The following is a 26,388-nucleotide window of genomic DNA, read 5'->3' on the forward strand; positions in this document are numbered from 1 at the left end:
AAGCTTGGCGTCGCTGCCCACTCCCAGTGGAACAACAAAACAGTTCTATGGCATGGCACCAAACTTGTCCCAGGCATTACAATTGCCCTCAGTAGATGGTCCCATTGTGGCCCTGTCCTCTCCTTCACCATATTTGGCTGGAAACATAGCTGATGGCTTAAGGGCAGAGGAATTGATCTTAAGGAAAACCCACCGGGCTGCAGCCTGGGCTATTAAAGCCTCTACTGCGGCATCTTTCTTTAACCGCACTTCCCTCCTTTGGCTCCGTCAACTACAATCGAGGGTAGCTCCCCAGGAGGCTCGCTTGCATCAAGACCTTAATAAATTCATTGCAGCAACTCAATTCTCTGTGGATGCAACTCTGCATGCTGCCAAATATGCCTCCAGAGCCCTAGTCTCCTCAGTAACCTCCAGGAGACTTCTGTGGCTCCGTCAGTGGCCACCTGACATTGAGTCAAAGTGGAGGTTTGCATCTACCCCCTATACTGGGGGTGTGTTGTTTGGTGAATCCCTAGACCCCATCCTGATTGAAAACAGGGAAAAATGGGAAGTCTTGACTTCATCGGCACGGCAAGCGAACTGTCATCCCACCCCCTTCTACCGGAGGTCATCCTTTCAGTCCAATAAGCAAGAAGGTTCATCCCAGCAGAGGTTTTATGCTCAAAGAGCAGACCGTCAGAATGAGAAACAAAGGTTTTCATGACAGGCCACATCAGTTTTTTCCTAACAAACAGCCCTTTTGAGGAGCAGGAAACCACCAGTTCCGTAGACAAAAGTGACTTGAAGGCCAATCTCCCCATCGGAGGACACTTGGCCTCTTTGTAGACCAGTGGATGAAAACAACCACAGACAATTGAGTTTTGAACACAGTATGCTTGGGTCTCTCATTGGAGTTCTTCTCCAACCCTCCGAACCACTTTTTACAATGCCCTGTCTCCCACACCACCACCAAACGGAATCTCATGGAGGAGGCCATTCACTACCCCTCAGAGATCCAGGCCATAGAGGCTGTTCCAGAGGCCCAGTGGAGACAGGGATTTTACTCGATCCTATTCATTGTACCAAAGCCTTCGGGGGGTGGAGAGCGATCTTGGATTTAAAGAATCTGAACTCCCACTTGGTCTACAGGAGGTTCAAGATGAGTTCCCTCCAGTCCATGGTGCAGAGAATTCGGTCCGGGAACTTCCTGGCATCAATTGACTTAATGGAGGCGTACCTCCACATTCCAATCTGCCAGCACATCGCAGGTTCCTCAGGTTCTGTTATGCAGGAAGATATCTTCAATACAGAGCCCTGCCATTCGGACTGGCATTGGCGCCCAGGAACTTCATGAAGGTCCTGGCCGCCCTAGCAGCTCACCTGAGATTAATACCGGTGAGACTGCAACGCTACCTGGATGACATTTTGGTACAGGCCTCTTCCCTTCCTAGGGCAAAGGAGGATCTAGATATAACAATTCAGGCCTTGCAGGACCATGGCTTCCTGATAAATCACAAAAAGAGCTAACTAGTTCCCTCCACCATCATAACTCACTTAGGTACGATTATCAACACCAAACTTGGGGATGTTTTCCTTTCACAAGAAAGACGGGACAGCATAAAGGACTTAATAGTTCAGATCCAACAGAATCCTATGGTCCCCATAGCTACCTTGTCCAAACTATTGGGCAAGATGGTATCTTGTATGGCAATAGTGCCTTGGGCCTGATTATATGCCCAGAACCTTCAGTGGTTCCTGCTACCATATCAGAGGGCAAACAGCTCCAATTCACTGGCCAAGGTCAAGGTTTCCTTGCCCGTCATGAAATCCTTCCGCTGGTGGGCATCCTCAGCTCTCAACAAGGGAAGTGTCTTCAGAGAGCCCACTCGAATCACCCTCATGTCAGATGCAAGGCTCTTTGGTTGGGGGGCTCACCTCCAATCCAGAGTAGCACAAGGCCAATGGTCCCCACAGAACCTCGCCAACAATATCAACTGGTTGGAGTTGAGGGCTATTCATCTAGTCCTTCGTCATTTTCAGGACTCAGTGCAAGGGAAACATGTCCTTGTGCTGACCGACAATGTAGCAGCAAAAACTCATATCAACCGCCAGGGAGGAACCCACTCCCAGCGCCTCATGGAGGAATCCTTGAGGTTAGGGAAGTGGACAGAGCAGAACATCCTCTTCTTCAGGGTGGAGCACATTACCAGAACATCGAACGCTCAGGCAAACTACCTGAGCAGGATTACAGTGGACAATGCCGAATGGCGTCTCCATCCAGAGATTTTCCGGAACATATGCGACTGGTTCGGGCATCCGACTGTAGACCTGTTTGCCTCACAGACAAACTCCCAACTTCCTTGCTTCTTCACAAGGTTTCCAACTCTGGAGCAGAGGGGACCAAAACTCTCCACAGTACTCGGCCTCCCGGTCTTCTTTATGTATTTCTACCTCTCCCTCTAATACCGAGGTAATCCAGAAAGTGATCTTGGAGGAAGCAGACATTCTCCTGGTCGCCCCTCATTAGCCCAGGTGTCCATGGTTTGCAGACTTCGTTAGTCTGTCCATGTCACGGTCCTGGGGAATCCCTCCAGAGAGGATCTCTCTCAGGCATGGGGTCTTGGAACACCCGGAGCCACAGTGGCTCCAACTGACCGCCTGGCACTTGAGAGGGTCCTCCTGAGGAAAGACAGGTATCTGACAAAGTCATAAGAACTATCCAAGCGGCCAGGAGACCTTCGACCATCAGGATCTACAATGCCACCCGGGCTGGTTTTGCAAGATGATGTAACAGAAATCACCTAGCTCTTGCTTCCGCTTCTGTTCTGTAGGTACTGGACTTCCTGCAGGAAGGTCTGGACAAGGGGTTGTCACACAGTACCATTCGACGGCAAGTAGCGGCATTATCTACTGTACTGACAAGCAGCGACCAGGGTCCTCTCACACACCACCCTGTCATCCGCAGGTTCATTCAAGGTGCGACTAATATGCAGCCACCGACAAATCATAGATATCCCACTTGGGATTTACCCAGGGTGCTGCAGGCACTTACAGTGCCACCCTTTGAGCCTCTGCAGACAACGAGCCTCAGATATTTGACTCTTACAAGTGGCTTTCCTGGTTGCTGTTACATCAGCAAGGTGCATATCCGAGATAGCACCACTATCCAGCAGGGCGGATCTTTGCATTTTTCATACGGATAAGGTGATCCCAAGACTCGATCCCTCCTTCATCCCCAAGGTAAACTCCTGGCTCCAGAAGGCCCAGGAGATCATATTGCCAAACTTCTGTCCAGGGCCATCCCGGGAGAGGAGGTAGCATACCTTGGATGTGAGGAGAGCTTTCCGGATCTACATTAAAAGAACAGCGCCCACCAGGAAGTCTAAGGCACTATTTGTCTCCTTTTAGCCAATGTTGTTAGGCACCAAGGTGTCTTCTTCAACCATAGGTCGTTGGATAAGGGCGTGTATCGGCAAGACGTACAAGGTGCAGGCGATATCCGTACCTAGACGAATCACTGGACACTCAACAAGAAGCGCAACCACCACCACTGCGTGGTTGATGCAAGCCTCCCTAGAGGAGATTTGCAGGGTGGTTACCTGGACTACTCCTTCGCCTTTCATTAGGCATTATAAGTTGGATGTCTTCGCATCCGCTGAGGCATCCTTTAGCAGGAAGCTACATTTGGCCTTGGGGGCTGCAGACCCAATGGCTACCCATCCTTAGAACTGCCAGGCTTTGGTACATCCCATTCGTGGACTTTTCCGCAGCTACACTGGAGAAGGGGTGTTGGTCTTACCTGAATGCCTTTTCTCAGTGCTGCGGGATAGTCCAGCCCCACCCTGGTGATCATAGGATCTGGAGCCAGGTGTCACTAATATTTCTTGGAAAGCCTCTCTTTCAGCTGCGACATCGCCAAAACCTGGGCCTGAGAGAGAGGCAGGAGGGCATGGCTAAAGAATTAAGACTCAATCTCTGGGCAGATCCGACTATAGCAACCCATTCCTGGACTATCCCGCAGCCCCCTAAGAAAAGGCGTTCAGGTAAGACCAACGCCCCTTTTCATACAGTAATCTTTTTATCTTTATTGTACAAATAAGCATGTTTCTGTGCTAACTTGTTACGCTATCCATTTATATACAGAACAAGGTAGATTTTTTTATTACTATAATTTTTTGGTCCCTGCTATCAGTCACAGAAGCCTCAAGATCAGAACAAATATATCCCTTTGAAGCTCCTCAAATGTTGAAGTTAAAAAGGATAGCACATCCTAGAGTCTATTTATCAAAACTCAATGTTTTCTTTATTGACTACCTCCTTTCCCAGTATTATACAAAACTTACCACTAAATAAACAGTATACATTTTATTACAAAGCAGTAATTTCTCAGTTAAAACGCAAGAACGCACTATAATTCTTAACTTCTAAAGCCACTTTTTGTTTATATAGGAGGAAAATGAACTGTTTTATGGAGCGTGTTTAGAGTAGAACCAACAGCAAGCAACTGTGTTCAGTCAGAAATACAATTTACATTATCATAACCTCACAGCCAAATTGCAAGTACTTCCATGTATTTTGATGCCCCTTTGCCTGGAACCTCTTTCTCCAATTTTTTTTCAGATTCTTCCCTCTTATGATCTTACTTATGTTTCATCTTTCCCTATACATTCTGGAAATCCTCAACCCCAACTGAAATTAAACTGCTAAATATTTAAGTGTTGGACATTTTTCACATAATCCACATTACAATTTGCTCAGCACTTTCCCCTATTAAAATGGAGGCTTAGTTTGTATTAATAAAAGGTTATTGAATGTCTCAATATAATTATTTAGTGAGGAGACGGTTTAGCTTCAAATTCTTCTTAACAAAGACGTCACATTTGGTCCAATGTGACCAATTTTAATTTTGATGTCCTGGGTGAGGAAGGGACAGAATTACACAGAACTTTTGAAAGGCAGCATATAATTAAAATAAATAAATCTAGTGGCCTTCACTGAAATGCTTTGTAAGAATATGAGCCTAAATTGACTATACATATTCTGTGACAAAAGATATGATACAACTGCAAGTATTTTGTAAAAATAAGCTATATTTGGCTATTGAGAAGCATGCAGAATAGTTCATACTGCAAAGAGTATGTGTGCCCAGGATACAGAAATGATCGGGGACAAAAGCTAAATTTGATTTAATTCAAAGTTAAATTTAATTAAAATTGAGCAATTAAATAGAATTAGTATGACTTATAGTGTATTCAACAATTTTCTTCTTCAACTGCATTAAAAATTACACTTTAGCAAAACTTTGGTAAGGGCTCTACCAGGCTGCATTCAGAACTTTTAGGAATAGAGTGGGATGTTTGTATTATGGCTTCTATACTTCTATACTATAAATAGCACCTTCATGTTGATTGTATGATTGTTATAAACATGTTTTTAAAGAACCTCTTTTCTGCTCTGATATTATATATACATACACACACATATACACACAAACCCTCCTGTATATGTATTAGGAGTAGACTGACTTCTATAGTTTATTTATGTTAGAATTTTTATAGGTAACAATGGATATAAGATATATACAGTATATTTAAAATCTGGTATAATCAACAAAATTACCATGTGCTAACTGATCCAAAATATGTTTACATTTTTTTAAAAAAGTAATTTGACATCCCATTTTTTAAAGTATCTTAAATCCTGCATATTTTACTCAGCATTTTTTTTCTTCATTCAATTGTGTCCAATTCTCAAAGACAAGTTCCTGCAGTTTTCTTGGCAAGGTTTTTCAGAAGTAGATTGCCATTGCCTCCTTCCTTACGCTGAGACAAAGTGGCTAACTCAGGATCACCTATCTGGATTTCTACCTAATGCAGGACTAGAATTCACAGTCTGACAGTTTTTAGTTTGATATCTTAACCACTACACCAAGCTGTCTCTTAAAACATGATTTAGTTTTGTGTATGAATATCAGTAAGTTGCCATTTGCCATTTGAAATTTAGAACAAGGCATTTTTCACTTACCTATTTTTACCTTATGAAGATTGAGTTTAAATAACAACCTTTGGATCTCTCTTCTTCGTTGTGAAAATATAAAATACTTACTGGTATATACCGGTATATATTTATATAATTCATAGAAAAACTGAGTAAAATGGTTTTGTGAGGAAACATCAAAAGTGACAGGCAGCTTCTTTTAAGAGCAACTGAATTTCTTACCTGGCATAAAGTCCCTAATATACCCATTTAGGAAACAAAACCTCTTTGTTTCTTAAGAACCAAATTTATGAGACTAGCCTTTTGAATTAATACATAATACATCAAATATACTAACAAGATCTGCTAAGAAATACTAACAAATTATGTTATTTTATTTCATATTGGGTATATGATATATTTTATTCTTTTATCTATTATTTATTTTATTGTTTTTATCTATTTTATTGTAAGCTTACTTACAATAAGTGTCATAAGTGACATAAGTCACTTATGTATGATGGGTGCTATATAAGTCAAATAAATAAATGTCAAGCAGTATTTAAGGTATCCTTCTTCTGAGAATTTTAACTAAACATCCTTGATCTTCATTATTTGCATTAAGTGAAAAGTAATAAAATTTAAATCTGAAAATAAAACTTCTGACAACCATACAAATTGGAATGAAGGAAAACCCAACTATGAAGTTTATTTAAAAGTAAACAGAAAAAAATTTAACAGTTGGTAACAAAAATGCCCCCTATTTGAAATTTCCACATCTTTTTCTTATCATACCAATTAATTGATGGGAATTTTGATTACTCATACTGATTCATCAATTAAAGCTAATTTATATTTTATCTTGTTACTTAAACCAGTGGTACAATTAAAAAAATTTCCCTACCGGTTCTGTGGGCGTGGCTTGGTAGGAGGGTCCTGTGACTGAGTGGGCGCAGCCAACTCGACGTCACTCACAGCCATGCCCACTCAGTCTCATGACCCCCCCAAGCCACACCCACAGAACCCAATAGGAAAAAAAAATTAATTTCTATTCTGCCTATTTTACCGTCGCGAGATGCCTGCAGCCACAGCAGCTGCAGGCTTCTTGTAGCAAAAGTTACCGGAGCTGCTCCCCTTCTTAAACTTGCCGCCGCCATCGCCGCCCTGTTCCATGCGCCAGCCGCGCATGCGCACACCATTGCCTGCTGCCGCTGATGAATGACAAATGAATAAACAGTGTGCGCATGCATGGCTGGTGCATGGAACAGGGTGGTGATGGCGGTGGCGCATTTAAGAAGGGGAGCGGCTCCAGTAACTTTCGCTACAAGAAGCCTGCAGCCGCTTCTTTCGGCACCAGAAGCGCCTCCAGGTGCACCGAAAAAGAGGCTCTGGCTGCAGGCATCTCATGACAAGGAGGGTGAGATGCGGGCTGGCAGAGAACCCAGCAGCGACGGCTCAGCCCTGGCTTGCCTTCCCTGGAGGAAGATAAGGACACTTCACGTAGCAAAGAGAGAGCGGGTGGCGAGCAGGCAGCAGCTCCGGAGCCTCAGGGAATCGCATGTCCCTGGGCCCTAGGCCCCGACCCAAGGTGAAGGGCGAGCGGGCAGCATGCATTGCTTACTTTTAGTGAGTTGAACAGGCGAGGCGACTGGCGAGGCAAGTAGCTGGGCCGCGTGGCAAAGGGAACATATATAGGGTGGGAGTGGGTTGGTGCCGAGCAGCTAGAAGCCCCGAGCGGCCGTAAGTGCCAAGCGACCCGGAAGGGGAGAACAAGCCAGAAGAGGCGAGCGGGCGAGCAGGTGGGCATAGGCGGGGCCACCATGGATAATTGCTACCGGTTCAGTGAACCGATGCCAATCATCCCTAACGGTTCACCTGAACCGGTCCGAACCGGTAGGATTTCACCCCTGAACTAAACTCAACAGATGTTAGCAACCCAAAACTGAAACTCCCAGGGGGAAAAAAATGGGGAGAAGGGGGACTCTAAAATTTATGTCTTTTAGGAAACCTATATTGCTTGGAAATTTTTATTTTCATATGCTTTGTTTGGTTCAATATAATTTGAATTGTGGAATAAAGGATCAAGAATTTAAGCAAGCTTTTAAATTGTGTGTGTGTGTGTGTGTGTGTGTCTGTGTGTGTCTCTGTGTGTTCCTCTTTAATTTCAAAGTTAAATTGTCAGTATAACCTTTTCAATACTGGCATTAAAAAACGTAAGATCATATAAACAAGTGTTTATCGTTTATAACTGACCAGTTCTCCCTGGGCATCCCTTTGTCATCATCGTCAACACTGAACTATTCCAGGATGAATTCAAAGACTGATGCCTATCTGAAGCAAAATAACATACTGACAATGATGATCTACAAAAGCACCAGCATATTCCCATCATAATTTTATAGAAACATTAAAATTTGATTGCTTCTTGATACATTATGTGATATTCTATCTTGAGTGAAAATAAAGATGTTTGATCTCTCTCTCTCTCTCTCTCTCTCTCTGTGTGTGTGTGTGTGTGTGTGTGTGTGTGTGTGTGTGTTCCAAATTTCAATAACACTGATTCATTCAGCCTACAAAAGCCCATTTGCTTAAGTCGGTAAACTGTATACGTAAAACATCCAACAGGATTGCATCAGATTACCTAGGGGAGATAACAGACACCTCTATGCACAATCTGAAAAGTACAAAATCAACACCTAATTGATACCTCATTTATTTCGACTTTTAAAAAGTGTATCTAGCTATTTGAAGAAAGGGGAGCTATTCTTTTTCATCCCACTGTTTATGCATTTCATTCAATTTATTTTAACTGTATCTGACAGGTGTTTTAATGCATTATTTTTTAAAGGGGGGGTACAATCTTGTTCATTTCCAAGTAAAAGACGTGTTTAGAGCCTTACTATGCATCAACAAAAACAGGGAAATGGACCAACAATTACTTCTAATTATAAAGGGGAAGGTTTTTGTTTGGCAGGAAGAAAATAGACCACAAAGGTAGCAATAATAGTATTCTCCTTTGTTTCATTTAATCAGATGTAGAATTGTTGCCTTTAAAAATTAATGTATGGCAAGTCTTAGGTAAAACTCATTTCAACAGGTAACTGGAAATATTTCTTATCCTATTTTTATGGAAATTTCTGCATCAATTCCTTAAACGATTAATGGGATGTTAGAGAAAAGCCTTAATTCTATAAAAATGTGGATCAATTTCCTTTTATTCTGGAAAATCTAGCATACTGAAAATATTGCTATTGTGTTCATTCTCTCTAGGCGCTCAATCTTCTACAATTCCCTAGATAGCTTCCATATGAATCTGCTATATATAGCTTTATTATTGTATGGTGGTTAAGGGAACATTTGATAATACATGGGCCCATTTGAGCTCAAACCCAAAATCTATTCTGCAGCACTCTAATTGTGAGGACAAATGAAGATCATATAATCCCCATAGGAATTAGGACTAAACCTCCCTACCACATTAATAGACAAATACATATAGGCATACATATCTCAATTCCTGCCCTCAACAGCCTGACTCAACATCACCTTGGAATGAGGAATGTACAGAAAAGGCTCTACTGCAAAGAATTCCTTGAAATATTCTTTTTAATGCAGTAGGAGCAAAGAAAACAACCATTTTGCAAACTGCAGCACTGCTCATTATAAGCATGCTGAAATGGTTGGGAGGTTATGAGAGAAGATATTCCTAATCAACTGCCAGGCATACAGAAGGAAAGGGTTTATATCTCCTATTCCCATCATCCCACTTGCAACATTTTGCAAATGTTGTTGCAAAAATATTTTGTCTAATTCAAAATTTTCAATGAAGAATCATTTTGCTACACATTCTATCATACATCTGAATCTAGTAAGACTGCCCAGCCCTTCAGACTAGAAGCAAAATGATGTTTCAGAACATTCAGGAGCCCAAAAATACCCCATTTGCAAGTACTTAATGCAAGTACAGCTTTCCCCAGGATCATACAGCTGCACTCTATAGCTGTTACACTCTAACCAACTCCTATATAAGGCTGGAGATCTGAAAGGGGAGGGGAAGTTATCAACCAAAAAGTGCTGAAACAAGTGACTTACATCCAGTCCTCACAATTACAACAGCCACAGAGTCATGTGATCATGTGATATTCGAATGCTTGACAACCAACATATTGTATATTTATAATGGGGACAGCATCCCAGAGTGACATGACCATTATTTGTAACCTTCCCAGCAAGCTCCCAGCAAACTAAGACAATGGTGGGAGACAGATTCACTTATTCACTTAACCAGTGATTTGCTTAACCACTGCAGCAAACCACTGCAGCAAAGTGGTCATAAAATTGAGCACAGCACACTTATCATTGCAAGTTCTGATTCAAACTAAGGTCCAATTCAAGCACTATCTGTATAGACCTGTACTTACTCCTTAGTCAGTTTACTGCCCTCAGACACAGAAAACAATACTCCATCATCATCAATGTGATGGAGAGAAATGGCCAGTTCAGTTTGTTCACAGAAGGTTAAGTTACTTCATACATTGGATGAATTCATAGTATTATCATTTTTAGGCTTCACGTAAGGTACAAACCTATCCCTTAAAATCATTTACAAAACACAGTGGAATTAGTTCACACCTTATTTTGACAGCAAATAAATCACATTATATCTTAGCACAGTGTATGGCTGTCTGAGGCTGCATGCTTTGGACCAGCCAAAGGAAACAAAGTCGTTCAATTATTATGGGAACAAAAACAAGAATATTGGTTTGTATTTTCTTAACATACATGCTTAGATAGCCAATAGCTATGGTTAAGGCATCAGGCTAGAAACTGGGAGGTTGTGAGTTCTAGTCCTGCCTTAAGGACAAACACAAGCAAGTGACCTTGGACTATCATTTTCTCTCAGCCCTAAGAAAAAGGCAATGGCAAACCACTTCTGAAAAACCTTGCCAAGAAAACTGCAGACACTTGTCCAGGCGGTCTCCAAGAATCAGACATGATTGAAAGGAAGGAATAAAAAATATATATTTATGGGGAGGGAGAGGTTTCCACCAGCAAAATATACAATCCTGTTGCTTCAAGATGCGAAAGGACAGATATTCCCAACACATCATTTACAATGTTCATGTATTTCTATATCAACTTACAAAACACAGAGAGAATCCACATTTTCTAAAAATTAAGAGATTTTTAGATTAGACAAAGACTAATAAATAAATATGCTATTCAAATATTCATCATTCTACAATTTATTTTCTAGGTCATATCCTTAAGGATTAGATATTCACATTTCCTTTTTAAGAAATAATAATAATAAATATGATACCCAAGATGTTGATGTGAGCATGAAAACAGAAAATATGATAGCATGGGATTGCAGAATACATAACTTGGTTATACTACTATGTTTAATGTGTAACCACAAATTACAGAATATACAAATTAAAAATGATAATTGAATTTTTTTTAATGAAAAGTAGCTAAGTACAAGATCAATTTAAAATTGGATCATGTTAGTTGCTGAATGGTTCAGCAATTATTGTCTTTCATCTAAATAGGAAATGGGGGGGGCAATAAATTATGCTTTAAAAAGATTCAACAAAGTAAATAAAAATGGCTGAACTTATGTTCTCTGGTATTATTTATACAAATTTCAATGGTACAGTAACATGACCAAAGCCAATCATTCTATATTGTGCACAATACAATAAATCAGTAAGATTTCAGACTCTTGTAAAGCATTTCCATATATTCCTTCTTTAAAAAATGTTAGATTAAATCCAATTTTTTCAGGAGTATATTCAAGAATTTAATTTTCAAATATTCACAAATATTCGGAAGATATTTCTATATATAGATACACTTATCAGAAAAGTATTTTGGAGTATTATGTAAGAATAACTGCATTTCTTCTAGTGTAATATATGAAATGTAGCATAGTAAAAGTTCCATTAGTGAACAATACACAGTCTTGAAGCAATTATTACTGAAAAAACACACACAAAATAAGCATTATGCTTTTTGTTTAAAAACAAAATAGCACTGTAATCAGCATTACAGAGAATGAGTTTTACTATCCCTATACTGTATATAATTAAATGAGGCCTTGAATTTTATCCAAAGAAGTTTACATATTTTAAGTGAGAAATGCATATATATTTCATGTAAACTGTCTTCTGTTACCACATCACTGTAGTTCTCATTTGTGTTTGAGAAACAGACGAAGAGGATTTTGCCGAGCTGAAATCTGTTCAAAAATATTAGGGAGACCTCCAGGAAAGAATGGTTCACTTCCTCGTACTTTTAATCTGAAATATTTTATCTTTTGGCACTTTGCTCCTCCCTAAATATCTGTTAACTCTTTCTCTCACTCTCTCTTACACATATTCTACTATTCTAACATTCCTGCTGAGAATCTACAAATCAATCTCCTTATTGTCTAAGCAAGTCCAGCAATAAGACTGGTATTTATTAAATTATTTCCTTTGCAGTATATTCTTGCCCCTTTCTTGCTATTCAAGTCAATTCTGTGCATCCAGGGGAACTTCCACTCATTGGGAGAACCTCAATCAAGCATCACATGCTGTCAGGGAAAAAGAAAAAATATGTGTAGGGGAAAAAAATATCTATATCCCAAATAATATAAAAGCTGGAAGCAAAGTAGTAGGTTAGTTCAAGGGACTCCAGCTCATATAAAAGCTCCTTTGGAGGATTAACAATAAAGGAGCTTTCTCTCAATGCTTCTGAATAAAAGACTGGGGTATTTGAAGTAAAAACTTGTTTTTACATCATAGGTTTGAGAAAAACAGAAAATGGAACAATCACTAACTGCAGGCAAATTATGACTTGCCAGATTCAGAGATCTTTCTCCAAATTATTAAGTTCAGAAAAGAAATGTTATAAAATGCATACTCAGCAAGTTGTGCCATACACTTATCCAGCTAACTCAAATGATACAATTTCAGAATACTTTCTGAGTATTGTATTGGTAAGCTGCCAAAATAATGGCAAGGAGAAAGTACATTTTAAAATGTTTCAATATATAAGTCAGAATAAAATAGAACACTGGGATTGCCTCAGCCAACGTAGTATCATTCTTTGCCTGTCAAAAATAAATTTCTATCCAAGCAAATCTCTGGATATAATTAAGCTTTCCAAAGTCTTCTAACAACCATCCAGCAACGAAAGGAAAAGCCCTTCTCTAGTTCAATTGTACAATTTTGTGATGGTTCCCTTTACAATTTGTGTTGGAAAGAGTTACTCAAATGTTGTGCATTGTCCAAACAAAATAAAATAAACTTGACAATTTACAGCCTTTCCCAATTCTTACTTACAAGCAAAATTCACATAGAGAAGGCAGGAAAGACTCAGGCACAAATTTTTGGATGAATAACTATTTTAAACTGCAATATTTTCTTGAGAAAACATGAGAATAAATCCAATTCAACTCAGTGGAATTTTTCTGTATACAGTATTATAGGAACTGCAGCAATCTCCATTGATTCTTCTAATTAAGAAAAATGGATTTCATCTACTTCTCATTTCCCATTGGCTCAACCAAACTGCAACAGTTAAATTCTAATTTTTTGAATTTTCAATAGGATACAATTACAAACTAAAATCTGAAAAGCACAAAATTAAAAGAACAATTGGTCTACTGCATTTATTCCATCTATTGGAGATGTAGGCAAGCAAAGCAACTATCTTATAAATCTTCTACCTATTTAAATTCTAAAATGGAATTAATTATGTTATAAGAAATATATACTATCATTTGAGTCCCCATTAACACAGCTTACAGCTTATATGTGTACACATGTACATGCAGTATCTATATAATGCATTATAAATCACAATACTTAACAAAAATTAAAATTACATTCCCTTACAACCACAACAAAATGTATAAAAACAAGTTGATATCTGCCTAATAGAAAGAAGCAATTAGCAATACTAAAAGTTATAATATCGCATTCACCAGTAATAACTGAATTATCTACTTTTCAGGTTAATAAAAGCCAATAAAATGCTGGTAAATCACTGGCAAAAGATACCATATAGGATAAATATGCACAATCATGAAAAATGCTTTCATCTTCTATCAATTTTGTTTTATTACAGCAATGACCTCTAAAATTACTGTATTTCTTTAGAGCCTGTAGAAAAGTCTACATTGTTACATTATTAACAATGCACATACACTGGGGGGGATGTGTTTTTTTAATATGGATTGCCAAAATTTCAAATCATATTCATTTTGAATTTCCTTATTATAAATCAAGATGAGAAAGTGAAACCAACGAGTTAAAAATGTATCATCTGATAGTATGATGCAATAACTTGTATCTTCTATATTAAAGCAATGAACCCTGAATATTATTTATCCTAGGAAGATAGCCTTTTATTGCAACACATTTGCTTATTTACTAGAAAATGGCTCAATGACTTTCCATATTTAATATATAACAGGACAATAATCATGTTCCTCTTACAGTCTTAACAGAACTCATTATTTTGTTGTTATGAAGCATTTTTCCCAATGGCATTTATTATGATAAATTATTTTTTTCTTCCACAGGTTTTCCAAATACTAGTTTATACCACTCATTACTATATGCATCCATCATTCAGAATGCCAGACTCAGTTGTTCTATTTTCAAGGATTATAAAATGTTGTTAAAACTAACAAGCCTAAAAAAAAATCCAACTACTTTGATTGAGCAGTCCCTAATTCCAGAAGTACTTTTACCCAAAAGAAAGAATTACAAAGAATCAATTTTTGTTACTCCAATTTTACTGAAACATTAGTTTGATGGTATGGTACATTTTATCCTGAATTTATGTAAATTGCCAAAATAGGGACAAACAAAATGAAAAAAGTAATGGAAAGGACTTTTTATACAATGAGAGCATTTTATACCATTACAGATCTCCCCAGTTTATATAATCTTTTTATCAATCTGAAAAGATACTCACGTGGAAGTCACCCTAAATTGGCTATCTTCTAAAAGAATGTACAAAATGCAGTGAACCTAACACTAAACTTTTGTATATATATCAGTAATGAATGTATCATTCCGGGACATTGCACATGAGTTCCAATGATATCCAGAACTCATGCACATGCTTAGAAATGTAAGAATCTTGGATCAAACCCAAGATTCGTCTACCTCATCTTCCTGCTCCCAGCAGTGTCACACCAAATGCTACAGGGAAGTGTACTAAAACATAAAAACTGTACTTCTCTACTATAGATTGCTACGCATCAACTAGTAATTAGTAATATAGTGATCAAATGTGCTAAACATGCTCAACTGACTAGATTCCCTCTCTGTACTGAAATGAAAATCAAATTGCTTTTGAATTTAAGATTATAAAAAGCAATTCAGACTGGCAATCATTAGAACTCTACAAATTTGTCTTACTTCTCTCTGAAAGTGATTGAAGTCAGTTGCTGTCATCACATCTTGTGACAACGTATTGCAGGAGCAATAATAACCCACTTCAATAGCATTCCTTAAACTACACGTGCTCCTTGGGCGGTGCTAAATGAGTGATAATCACCTGATGCAGCCATACTGCCCTTTTGGGCCTCACGGCCATGACAAACAGACATGGGTAAAATCAAATAGCCCTTTAGTGACATATAAATTACATAAATTCATTAAATACTGGAGAACTTTCTTTTGCTTTTGCACTACTCCTACCAGTAAATACAAAGGAAAATATCAATGAGTGACTATAAAATCTATTACAATCTTCTTCACATTAGTTAAATCATTCCGGTCCTAAATTAAAAATGGTAACCGTCCCTTCATTTCAACATAAGGGACAGATAGCAGCATGTAAGAATAACAAACAATGCAAGCAAAAAAGAGCACCCCTATCTCTCACATTCAAAATGAAACAATCAGGCTAATGTTTATAAAGCAAACAAGAGATATCAGTGCAGCCAGTGGATTGATAGGTTTGGGAAATCAGTATTCCATGTTTATAAGAACCAAAGACTTGTGAAATGTTCTCTCACTTGTCTAACTGCAAAATGAACATTCTGAGTCCCCGTTTCACCTGCGAATTCACAGAAAAAAAGTAGTGTGGCAACATCTACCACAGTATGAGCAAACCTAGTGTATTGTTAAAATTCTTCTTACAGGCCCACTCCATAAATATCTCACAAATCCTTAGAAGAGACTGGAGGGCAAATGTGGGAAAACGAATGCAGGAAAAGAAAATCTTTTTTCCCAGTAGAATCCATTCCCCTAGCGGATGGAAGTGATAGATTTATCTCACGAATTATCTTGCATGAAGTCCTAAGAAATAAGTAACAGTAACTTTAAAACACCAACTTAGCATAAAGTTCTTGAAACCCTCATACAAATATGCACCTCTAGTCAAAGTAGCTGTATTATATTGGTTCACTTTCACCATGTCTCCATCCATTACCCATCTCTCTCAACTGTCCCATTTTCAAATTTTAGATTACATTTTTCTCAAGACAGAAATAAACCCTTTTAATGTTGTTGAGTCTACACAAATTCTAAATAAGAATACCTTCTCAACCTCACCTGAAAAAAATGGGTTCCTCATTGAAGTAAGTCTACTTGACTAATTAAATATAAAAACATTTCCATTTTACTATATGTGCAATGTGACTTATTCACTAATTTAAAAAATCCAATCCCATAGCAAAAACACTTTGTTTCTCTTTTTCATTCCTGATTATAGTACTACACCAAAATAAGAATCACTTCAAAAATAAATTTGTATCAATGATAGATTAGCTAAAATTCACTTTTTATTTAAATTCATACACCTTGAACAGTAATAAATTAAACAGTTTTATTATACTTTCAAGTTCGATTTATAAATTCCATCATCAATGGTCAATTCCATGAACACTCTTAAAAGCTATTTACACCAATTTTGTTAGAGAAATAAGGCATATTTTAAATGCCTTTAAATATGCACAAGACCCCTGGCTCTTTCTCCACTAAAATATGACAAAAAGGATTTCTTTCCTGACATTTCAATATCATTTTATGAATAGCTAGCAGAATATAACTCCCTGCTTCCCAACTTTATGCCTTCCAATGCTTTAAACATAAGCCCACAAGTATGTTACCTAAGAATTTGGTGCTGTAAATATACTTGCTGATAGCAGAATGAAAACAGCCTTAAACGGAGGAAGGGATTAATGGTGGCAAGGTATTCCAAATAGATATTTTTTTCATTGCATTAGGATCAATCTCCATGGCTTCCAAGCAAATTTGTCACATGTAACTGCATTTATACTGAGGCATTAGACATGAATATAAGCTCTTTTTAAAGAACAAAATAGATGGTTGGAACAAGTTTCTTACTATAAATGGCAATTGAATGCACTTCAAAACTATATTCATACAACTGTGACACTCCTCTCCCCAAATTTTAGTCCAGGTGAATGCCAGACTTAGGACAAGAAAACTTCAATTCAGATATCTTCTTAGCAATGAACTCACTTCATGATTTTGATACATCTCTATGCCATAGCCTGTTTTACTTCAATCTCCAAGCAACACAATGCAATCTGTTTCTCTTGAAAGCAATACATTAACCACACACACCACAGTTTGCCAAACTTTGGTAGGATGATAATCCAATATGCTTTTTTATATACTGTTCCACTTGTGCTAGCAATACAAAAGAGTCTGAGTTTGGCAAGGCAGCAGCAATGCACTGAAAAAAAGCTATTATTTCCGTTCTCATAGTTTTGCTCCATCTTAGATTAAGCAACCTATCTAGTATCTACAGAACGGGCCTTTTAGCTCATCCTATCCCTTAATTCTTGCTTGACAGCTGCTGTGTTTAGTCTTTGAAATAGAGATGTTTAATATGTAAATAGTGCATTATGTCACAGAAGGGATGTCCCATATTTGGCGATTTAACATGCCTGCAGTACACAGAAGATCAGAAAACCTTTTTTGAAAGCTCTGACTAAACGAACATCCTCCTTCATGTTCAGAATGTGAGCAGCACATGACAGTTACAATAGCTTAAGATACATGCTACAAGTAAGATAGCTGTGTTCCAGTCCCGTCCCCTCCTCCAATCACTTATATATACATTTCCAATCACATGCCCAGGTAATATATATTTGCTATTATTTTAATACATATAAATTACTCCTGAATTTATCTAAGCGACTGGAAGGAACAAATAATGTCTAATATAATTAAAAATTTGGATCAATGGCAATGATGCTTCTGCACTGTAACTCTAAAAGGAGTTATGCAAAGAACTTGTTATAATTTCTAACATAAATACTGACTGCTCAAGCTCAGAGAAGAGAAGCTGGCAATACTCTATATGTAGGCATATAATGCCATGCTTGCATAAAAAGCTGTCTAAAATTCAGGAAGTAAAAAGTATTTTTTTAATAACAAGCAACACAAATATATAAAAGGAATTAAAAAGATTTAAAATTGCTGATAACTTGATAAGGGTGCAGCCCTGGCATACTTTTACTAGGACAGCAAATTTTAAAATTATGGATATATAAAAGAAATTTCCACTTTTATATGATAAAGATACTAAATTATGTGTTTCCAAGCAATTCAATATCAAAACAATACCTGATCCAAATTCAAAACTCTAATAAACTGCATAAAAAGGCAGTACCATCATTATTCTCATTTTGCCTATTATCTATCTCCTTATTTTCTTATGACTATAACTTTGTTGCTTATCACTACTGTTGTATGTACATTGAGAGCTTACGCACCGGAAAAAAATTCCTTATGTGTCTAATCACACTTGGCCAATAAAGAATTCTATTCTATTCTATTCTATTCTATTCTATTCTATTCTATTCTATTCTATTCCAGATTAAAATGCTGGATATTTTGAACTCAACAATCACATTTAGAGCTTTTGCTTTATTTTCACCAACAAAATGACTTAATTTACAAGAACATTTATGAAGCATATGTATTTGCAAATACAGTAGGTAACTTCCACCAGCAAAATTAAAATCTACCACAAAATCTACTGACACAAACCATGTAAAGTCATCTGGCTAAGCCTGAATTATAAAACTGCACAAAATACAAAATTGCCAAAGCAAGTTTTTAAAAAATGAAATTAAATTTGATTTGTTCCAATTATATCAAGGCTACTACCTACCTACGGATCATCTTTCTCTCTGTTTATAAATACACATATAATTAACTTAATTATTTCATTTTGAAAGAGGCAAGATAAATATTCATCACTTCCATCAGCTGACAGGTAAAAGCTAGTTTTAGTCCACTTATTCAGCTGCAGATCCAACAACAGTGACAGGACCATGCCGACGGAGGTAGCTTGTGAATTGCCTTGTTATTGAGATCATTGGGGGGGAGGGAGGATTAAATACAAGGCAGCATGTGACTTACATACAGTGTCTAATACCACAGCATCCCCGAGGCTATTAAAACAATAGCACAAGTGATACTTTATGCTAACCATTCTGGCCTTTCCTTACCCTCATCCAATCTATGTCAATTTTGGTAGCACACACGAAAACCAAAAGAAAGCAGTTTTGTTTGCCATCTGGATTATGACACCAAACACAATTCTTTATAGTCTAGCAGTATTAACAGATCTCTCACATCTGCATTAACTTCAAACATCCTTTCACTTCCTTTATAAAAAACATACACACATGTAGGCAGTATGCAGCCCACCCATTTGTTTTTCGTTATTGTTGATGATGCTTATGACATCCATTATTTAATTTTATATTATTTTTAATTACAAGTTGAGGTTGTTGCCATTGTCCAAAAAGTGAATCTGCCTTGGACATTCATATAGGTGACATGTGGCAGCAGAAAGCCATAGAAGAAAATATCTGTCAAAAGCACATCAGAGATAACAGACACTATTTGTGTGTGGGGGGGGGGGGATTTATTATTTAGCTGAAAAGGCAAGACTGCAGAGAGCAACCTCCTTCCCTGTCAAACCAACCTTTAGAAATTTCTAACATGCTCTTAAACTTTGTATATAAGCAAACCTACACGCCTTGGAAACCGCCCTCTCTACTCTGGCCTGGGCAGTGAAAATGGCATCTGAAAGTCAAGGTCAGCCATGTCACTTGACCAAGGGGCTGCCTTTAATTACAGTCCATGCAATAACAGACAAAATGGAACGGGGGTGGGGGTGGGGTTTGAGGGTGGGTGTTAACTCCTCTTTTACATTTACACCACAGTCTGCAGAAAATTATGATTAAAAATAAAAAGGCTACAGAATCAATTCCATCAAGCACCAGGAATAGCAGAAGAACTCTAAACTCTGCAGCAGGCATATTGGATTCCCAGGAGGCTTTGGTGCCCTTCAATGACCTATATAAAAAACTTGTATAAAAATTTGGGGAGGAAAAGCTACCAGATTTGGGTTTTGTCTCCATTTTACACATTGGTTCGATCAACTTTGAAATTTGAGAGAAAGGATTCTTCTGAGAAGTAAAGCTTATTTTTGTATGACTTAACGGCACTGTAGGACGACACTTTCTAGGTTCTTTCCAACCAAAGAACCAGAATAAGAACTAAGCAAGAGTAACAGGTGGACACAGATGGTTTACACTTCATAAGGAACTTACTTTATGATTGTGGTGGGATTGTACCCGTTTCCTGCAATAAATCTATGACTACTAAAGTGCACAGACATACACCAGGAACTTTTGACAGAAAACAAGAGCCAATCAAATCTACACTCATGAACATTCACTGCAAAGATAGGGATATCCATCTGTCCATAATATTTTATTTGTTTCCTAATACCATAAACCTATGATCTATGTTAAAACATAATGATAAAGTATGATATGTAATTATATTTGCTGTGAAGGCATTTTTGTAAAGTAAGTATAAAGGGAGGAAACAGTGAAACTTTTTAAAAAGCTGCAGATGGGGGGGAAAGCTTAGTTCTCTTCTGCATCCTCTTCTTTGGGTGAGCACAATTTGGCAACCCAATGTCAAAAAATGTGTAGAACATGAAAGATGTGAAAGAGAGCAGCTAGAAAATTATTCTATGATATGCCATGAGTTTTATGCTTCTATAGATAACTGAAAGAACTGAAGGTGTGCATACTTACTATAAATAGAAATAATGAAATTTTAATTCATGAACTGGTAAAATGAAATGTCAGAAAACATTTTTTACAAAACAACAAAATTTCAATGTGCAGCCTGTAAGCATGCCATTCCTGCCTCCCCTCCCCCCATCACTTTGATTTACCTGCTATATGTTCCTGCTTGGGACAAATTCCTCTAGATGACGTTGACAAACAATCGTCATCCTCAGGTGTGACCTGGATGCCAACCTCCACAGGATTGGAAGTTTTTCGCAGCTCGCTTGGCGAGGGCGAAGGGGGCTTATCCACAGCCTTCTCTAGGCAAAGAGTGCCATTGCATTGTTTCCGTTTGTGCTCAATAAAAATAAGAATATCCCCCAGAGGGAAGTTCATCTGACACTGGCCACAGGTAAGGAGGTCGTGGTCGCCTTCTGGAGCTCCCAAGGTACCATGATCTGGTTCATCATCTGTAAGAATGGCTTCAATAGGTTCGGCTGCAAAGAAGGAAACAAAGGAAATCAGGAATTCAAATACAGATTAAGAAATAAAAAGAATTGGGGAGGGAAAGTATGTTTGCAGAGTACAGCCCAAACTTAAAAAAAAAAAAAAAATCCCAAATATTGGGTAGCAGTACTAACACACTTCTAATCTAACATTGTGCTGAACAAAAAGAAAAGGGGGGGGGAGGGGGGAGCATCCACAGAAGTATTTTACTTCATCAAGAGCCTTTCTTAAAACAAAATGCATTACACACCCATTTTAAAATGATTATATGTTTTATTATAGTATTAGTTTTAATAAGAAAAAATTAGGTCACTCCTGTCCCAAACTTAAGGAGTTTCTCCTTTATAGCATGTTGTCATGCTATAAGAAAACAAATTTATCAGCAATGCCAAGCAATTGTATCTAAAGGAAAACCAGCTATAATGCTAATAACTGAGAAGGTGAGAATTTCAGATTCTTTCATAGCTCAAAGAACAAGAGAGAGAGAGAAATCTGCTATTTACAAATGAGCAAGTTAAATAAAAATACAAATGTCTCAGAATTCTTACCTTTATTCAACTCCTCCAAAAGTAAACCTCAGAACTATCTATCTATAAATCCATGGATTTCCTTTCTTTTCACAAAATAATATTTACTTTCTCCCTGTTAGTGTCATATGTTGGAATGAATATGCTACTTTAGGGTACACTTATGCATACAAGTGTTTGGATATGCATACAAAAATATAAGCAAGCATAGTCACACAATTACGAAAAAGATTGCTTGTGTCCATCCGCCAGTTGGCACTCATTACCTGAACAGCCCGTGGTTTTTAAGTATGTTCCTATGTTCTGTGTCATACATATGCAGATGCACACAGAATTTCCTAGAAATATTCTCTAAAATGATCAAGCAAACAGAAAAACAAGATAAATCTGCAGTATTTTATTTATTTATCAAGTATTATTAAAAAAACAAGAACATCCAAACATTTAATTTACAAAATATAAAAATGTATCTTCAAACTGAGCACATTGTAAGCCGCCCTGAGTCTTCGGAGAAGGGCGGCATATAAATCAAATTAAAAAAAAAAAAAAAAAACTACTGAAAATTTCCAGTTACAATTAAGATGCTACTGAACATCTAGGAAAATAAACCAAATTATTAGTCCTTTTCCCCATTTAGAGGCATTTACTCAGAATGTATTAGTAATGAGGGCCTTCATAAGGTATAAATATTAGTATAAACGTGACTGAATTCCAGCATTCATCACCAAATTCATTTCTTTACAGCACCTTTCTTAAGGTTGTCCAAGTTGATTAATTTGCTGAACAAGCTCCAGAAAGCTCCAATAAAATTCTGTTTATATAGGCAGTATACCAATAGGTATTTTAACGAGGTAGATATACAGCAATTAGCTTTTTCTCCCGCTATTATTTTCTATTAAAGTATTTTTGCAGAAAATGTTCATGATTTCAGTCTTCCACAGAGATTGAAAGAGAGGGAGAAGAAAAATTCTTCTTGTGATGTAATTTCATTACAACCGTACAGTACTTTCACTTATAAACAAACATGAAATAGCATTCTTGCAAAATATCAAAAGCTACTAGTTAAGAAAAAAGTGAAAGGACACAATACCTCAACAGTTAATCAGCTTGACCTTCTTTAGTATATGGCCAATTTCACATTTAATGAATTTAAAGCCACAGAGAATCAAAAAATAGATTTTAATTTGACTGAGTCATATTGGAAGAGATTTGGTATTTTTTAAAAATATACTCAGATTAAATTTGTTTCCGAATTAAGGGGATCTTAAGAAATTCCCATATGTGCAATGGAACATAATTTTAGGATGTCATAGCTCCTTCTAAACAACAATTCTGCAAGTCTCTGCTTTCACATTATTTTTGTCTCCCAAGTTTACTCCTAAATGTAGAGTAATAATGATTATAGAAAAATGAACATTATATTTACATTAAAATATCTTCAGTCCATAGGTTCCACTTAAGCTCTCTTGACCAAAAATAATGCAGTAATACCAGTTAGTGATTAATAGTCAAGGGGGAAATTGGGACTATGAGTGATTTTACAGTATCTACTTTCTTCTACTATTTTTGGGTGAGCAAATATCTAGTTCTCTCTAACAAAATGGCAGGCAACAAATACAAGAACGAATTGTTTCAGCACATTCTATCCTGAAAATATTTAAATATTGGAAATATTTTTCCATGCAAGCTTCAAAGCCCAATCCAAGAAGCAAAGTATTTTCTATAAAACAGGAAGTTCTAAGGAGTAATTAGTCAAACTATAAGACTACGGCCTAAAACAATTGTGAAATCAGTAATTTGGTTTAGCAAGAAAACACAAAACATTTGTTTCCTAAGCAGTTAAAATTTATACTAAATAACGGCTGGGGGAAATGATTTCTTATAAGGTTGGCTGTGAATTGATCTTGATTTTCACTAAATAATAGCATATCAAGTAAAACTAAAAAGTATTGTTGATTGCACCTTAGCAATTCATCCAATTAATTTTATAAGAAGCAAGGTTCTTAAGAAAAAGATATTAAAATGTACAGATTTAAAACCCATACCTTCCATATGTTTATGCATTTAATATAAATGATTGCTAATCAAGACTAATGATAAGATAATAAATGAGCAAGAGCTAGCACGCTAAGTTTATTTAAAAAACGGTTTCCTAAAATACAGAATGCAGGGCAAAAGTGTACTGCTGTTATTAAAAGTATGTTTGCAATTCAAAGAGATAATGTATTATCATCCTTGCTGTTGATTATTTGCATGGTATGCTTTGTTTCTAATTCGTTGGCCATCACTTTTTTGTATTTTATCTGATATTTTTGTTTAAATTAATACAACATTAATGAAAAAAAGCGGATTGTATTTTCTCTTTTAAAGGCCAACCTAAAAGGAAGGTAGAGTTTTTAATTAAAAAACAAAACACTAGTGCCACAGATTTTCACTTCTTTACAAAGAATAAGAGGAAAAAGAAAGAACACAGAAGCAGAAATGCCAAAGGAGGCATTTTCCAGATTATAGTAGAAAACATGTCTTTCATTTTGAAATATGAATTAGGAATGAACAAGCAATCAAACGTATAAAAATAATACAAAGCAATTAAAACATATATTTCTCCCTACCCATCCTGCAAAATAGTTAAAACTGAAACAACAGCTCAGTTTCAACTTTGCATTCAAGTGGATTAGTTTAACAGAAACTGAAGGAGAGAAGGGAATGATGTTAAAAAAGAGAAGAAAGAAAGGAAAGAAGAAATTTTAATAGTGTTTAGGTGAATGAACATCTGGATGGATGTAAACTTGGGAAGGAGCACAAAACACAATTGGGGGGGATATAGGTTAGCCTCAGAAACCTCATCTAGTAATACTTGCAAGGGAGCCAAAATATTTGCTTGCCTTTTCAGCCAGCTGTTCTCCTAGAGATTTACTTTAAAAACAAAATAAACCAATTGATTTTCAAAAGCAACAATAAGCTTTCTAATAGGACTGAGACTGAATGAAAACAGCCCTCAAAGCCACCCAAACAAAAGCAGATGCTCTGCAAGTCAAGCCAAAGCACCCAAAAGTCTTTGGAAAGAAATTTAATACCCTTGAATTTTTGTAGCATTTCTTTATCAGAAAAATTAGGTGCCATCTAAGAAATAGTATTTTTAAATGATAAGAGGAGATGCCTTTCTCAGTTTATTTTGTGTTGTGTGGATAAATAAATAATCAAATACTATGTTGTAGTGGCTTGATCATGTAATAATTATTTTAATGCTGTTTTTTCAAACAGAACTATTGCTGTGGGGGGGAGGGGAATAACAAGATGAAAAGCAGTAACTGTAAATGTTCTATATGGGAGGGAATCTGGTAAAAGAATAATTTGAATGTTACAGTCCTTTCCCAAAGATTAACACAGGAAATAAAATTAAAAGCAAAAAAGGAGGAGCTGAATTACAGAGGAACTGTGGGAGATAAAGAAGGGAGAATATCTGAACACATACACACAGCATATACATAAATACACAGAACTCTCACCCCACCTTCCTATGCCAAATGAAAAATATAGAAAATTAAAAGATGTGTGAGCAAAAGGATCAGGTTCAAGTTCACTAAGCTTTCTTGATCTCATTCTGCCTCCTAGTGGCTAAAATTCACATTTAAATTAAAAAAATTATACAGAAACGAAAAAAAAAAGAATTGTTTTAACCCAACTCACATAAATTGCCCTCTCTGCTATAATCTCATTATCCCCCATTCTCTCATTTTGCTCCCCAAGACAAGGGAAAGAAGACATAAAAAATAAACTTCTATAGGAATTCTACAGATTCCTTGTTACACACCACAAATCTCTATTTAAACAAAAACTTACACTTCTCTGTATATTTATTTTGGGGGCTAATTTTCAAGTATTCTGCAGGTGAATGTGGAGCAGAGACTGAAATATAGTTACAAATCTTGTCTTTACATTGGAAAAAAGGGCATCTTTTCCCCCAAACAGCCACTTCACCTTCCCCACCCCCTACCTCTCATTTCAGATAAGAGTCAAATTAGGTTATCAGTTTGGCTGAAGGAAGGGAGGGAGAATGAATCTTGCAACGTGTTTGGAAGGTGATAGCAGCATGTTCAAAAGTGTGTCAGTTATGTTGCAATAAACATAAGGTTTTGCATTTCAAATAACAAAAATAATTGTAGGAATGGACAGAAAAGCAATGTGCAAGGTATTTATTTGGAAAGACAATTATAATCCATGAAATTGAGGGACAGCGATGTTTCATTTGTTGGCTATTTTAATTAAGCATTCGTGTTGCTAAACGATATTATTTTACATTACAATGCAAGCAGC

At 36.9% G+C, this 26,388-nt stretch overlaps 1 protein-coding gene across 7 annotated transcripts in view; it reads right to left on the reverse strand.

The window, feature by feature from the left end:
- BCL11A (BCL11 transcription factor A) overlaps window positions 1-26,388 on the reverse strand; it is a 222,148-nt gene that overhangs the window by 189,830 nt on the left and 5,930 nt on the right. For all 7 annotated transcript variants that reach the window (XM_087883296.1, XM_087883295.1, XM_087883294.1 and 4 more), the window contains exon 2: window positions 21,205-21,534. In XM_087883296.1, coding sequence (XP_087739422.1) covers window positions 21,205-21,534 — 330 coding nt within the window. The remainder of the gene's footprint in view (window positions 1-21,204; window positions 21,535-26,388) is intronic.

The sequence above is a fragment of the Pantherophis guttatus genome, chromosome 1 (assembly GCF_059756535.1).
Source record: "Pantherophis guttatus breed Tessera chromosome 1, ASM5975653v1, whole genome shotgun sequence".
Classification (NCBI taxonomy): Eukaryota; Metazoa; Chordata; class Lepidosauria; order Squamata; family Colubridae; genus Pantherophis; species Pantherophis guttatus.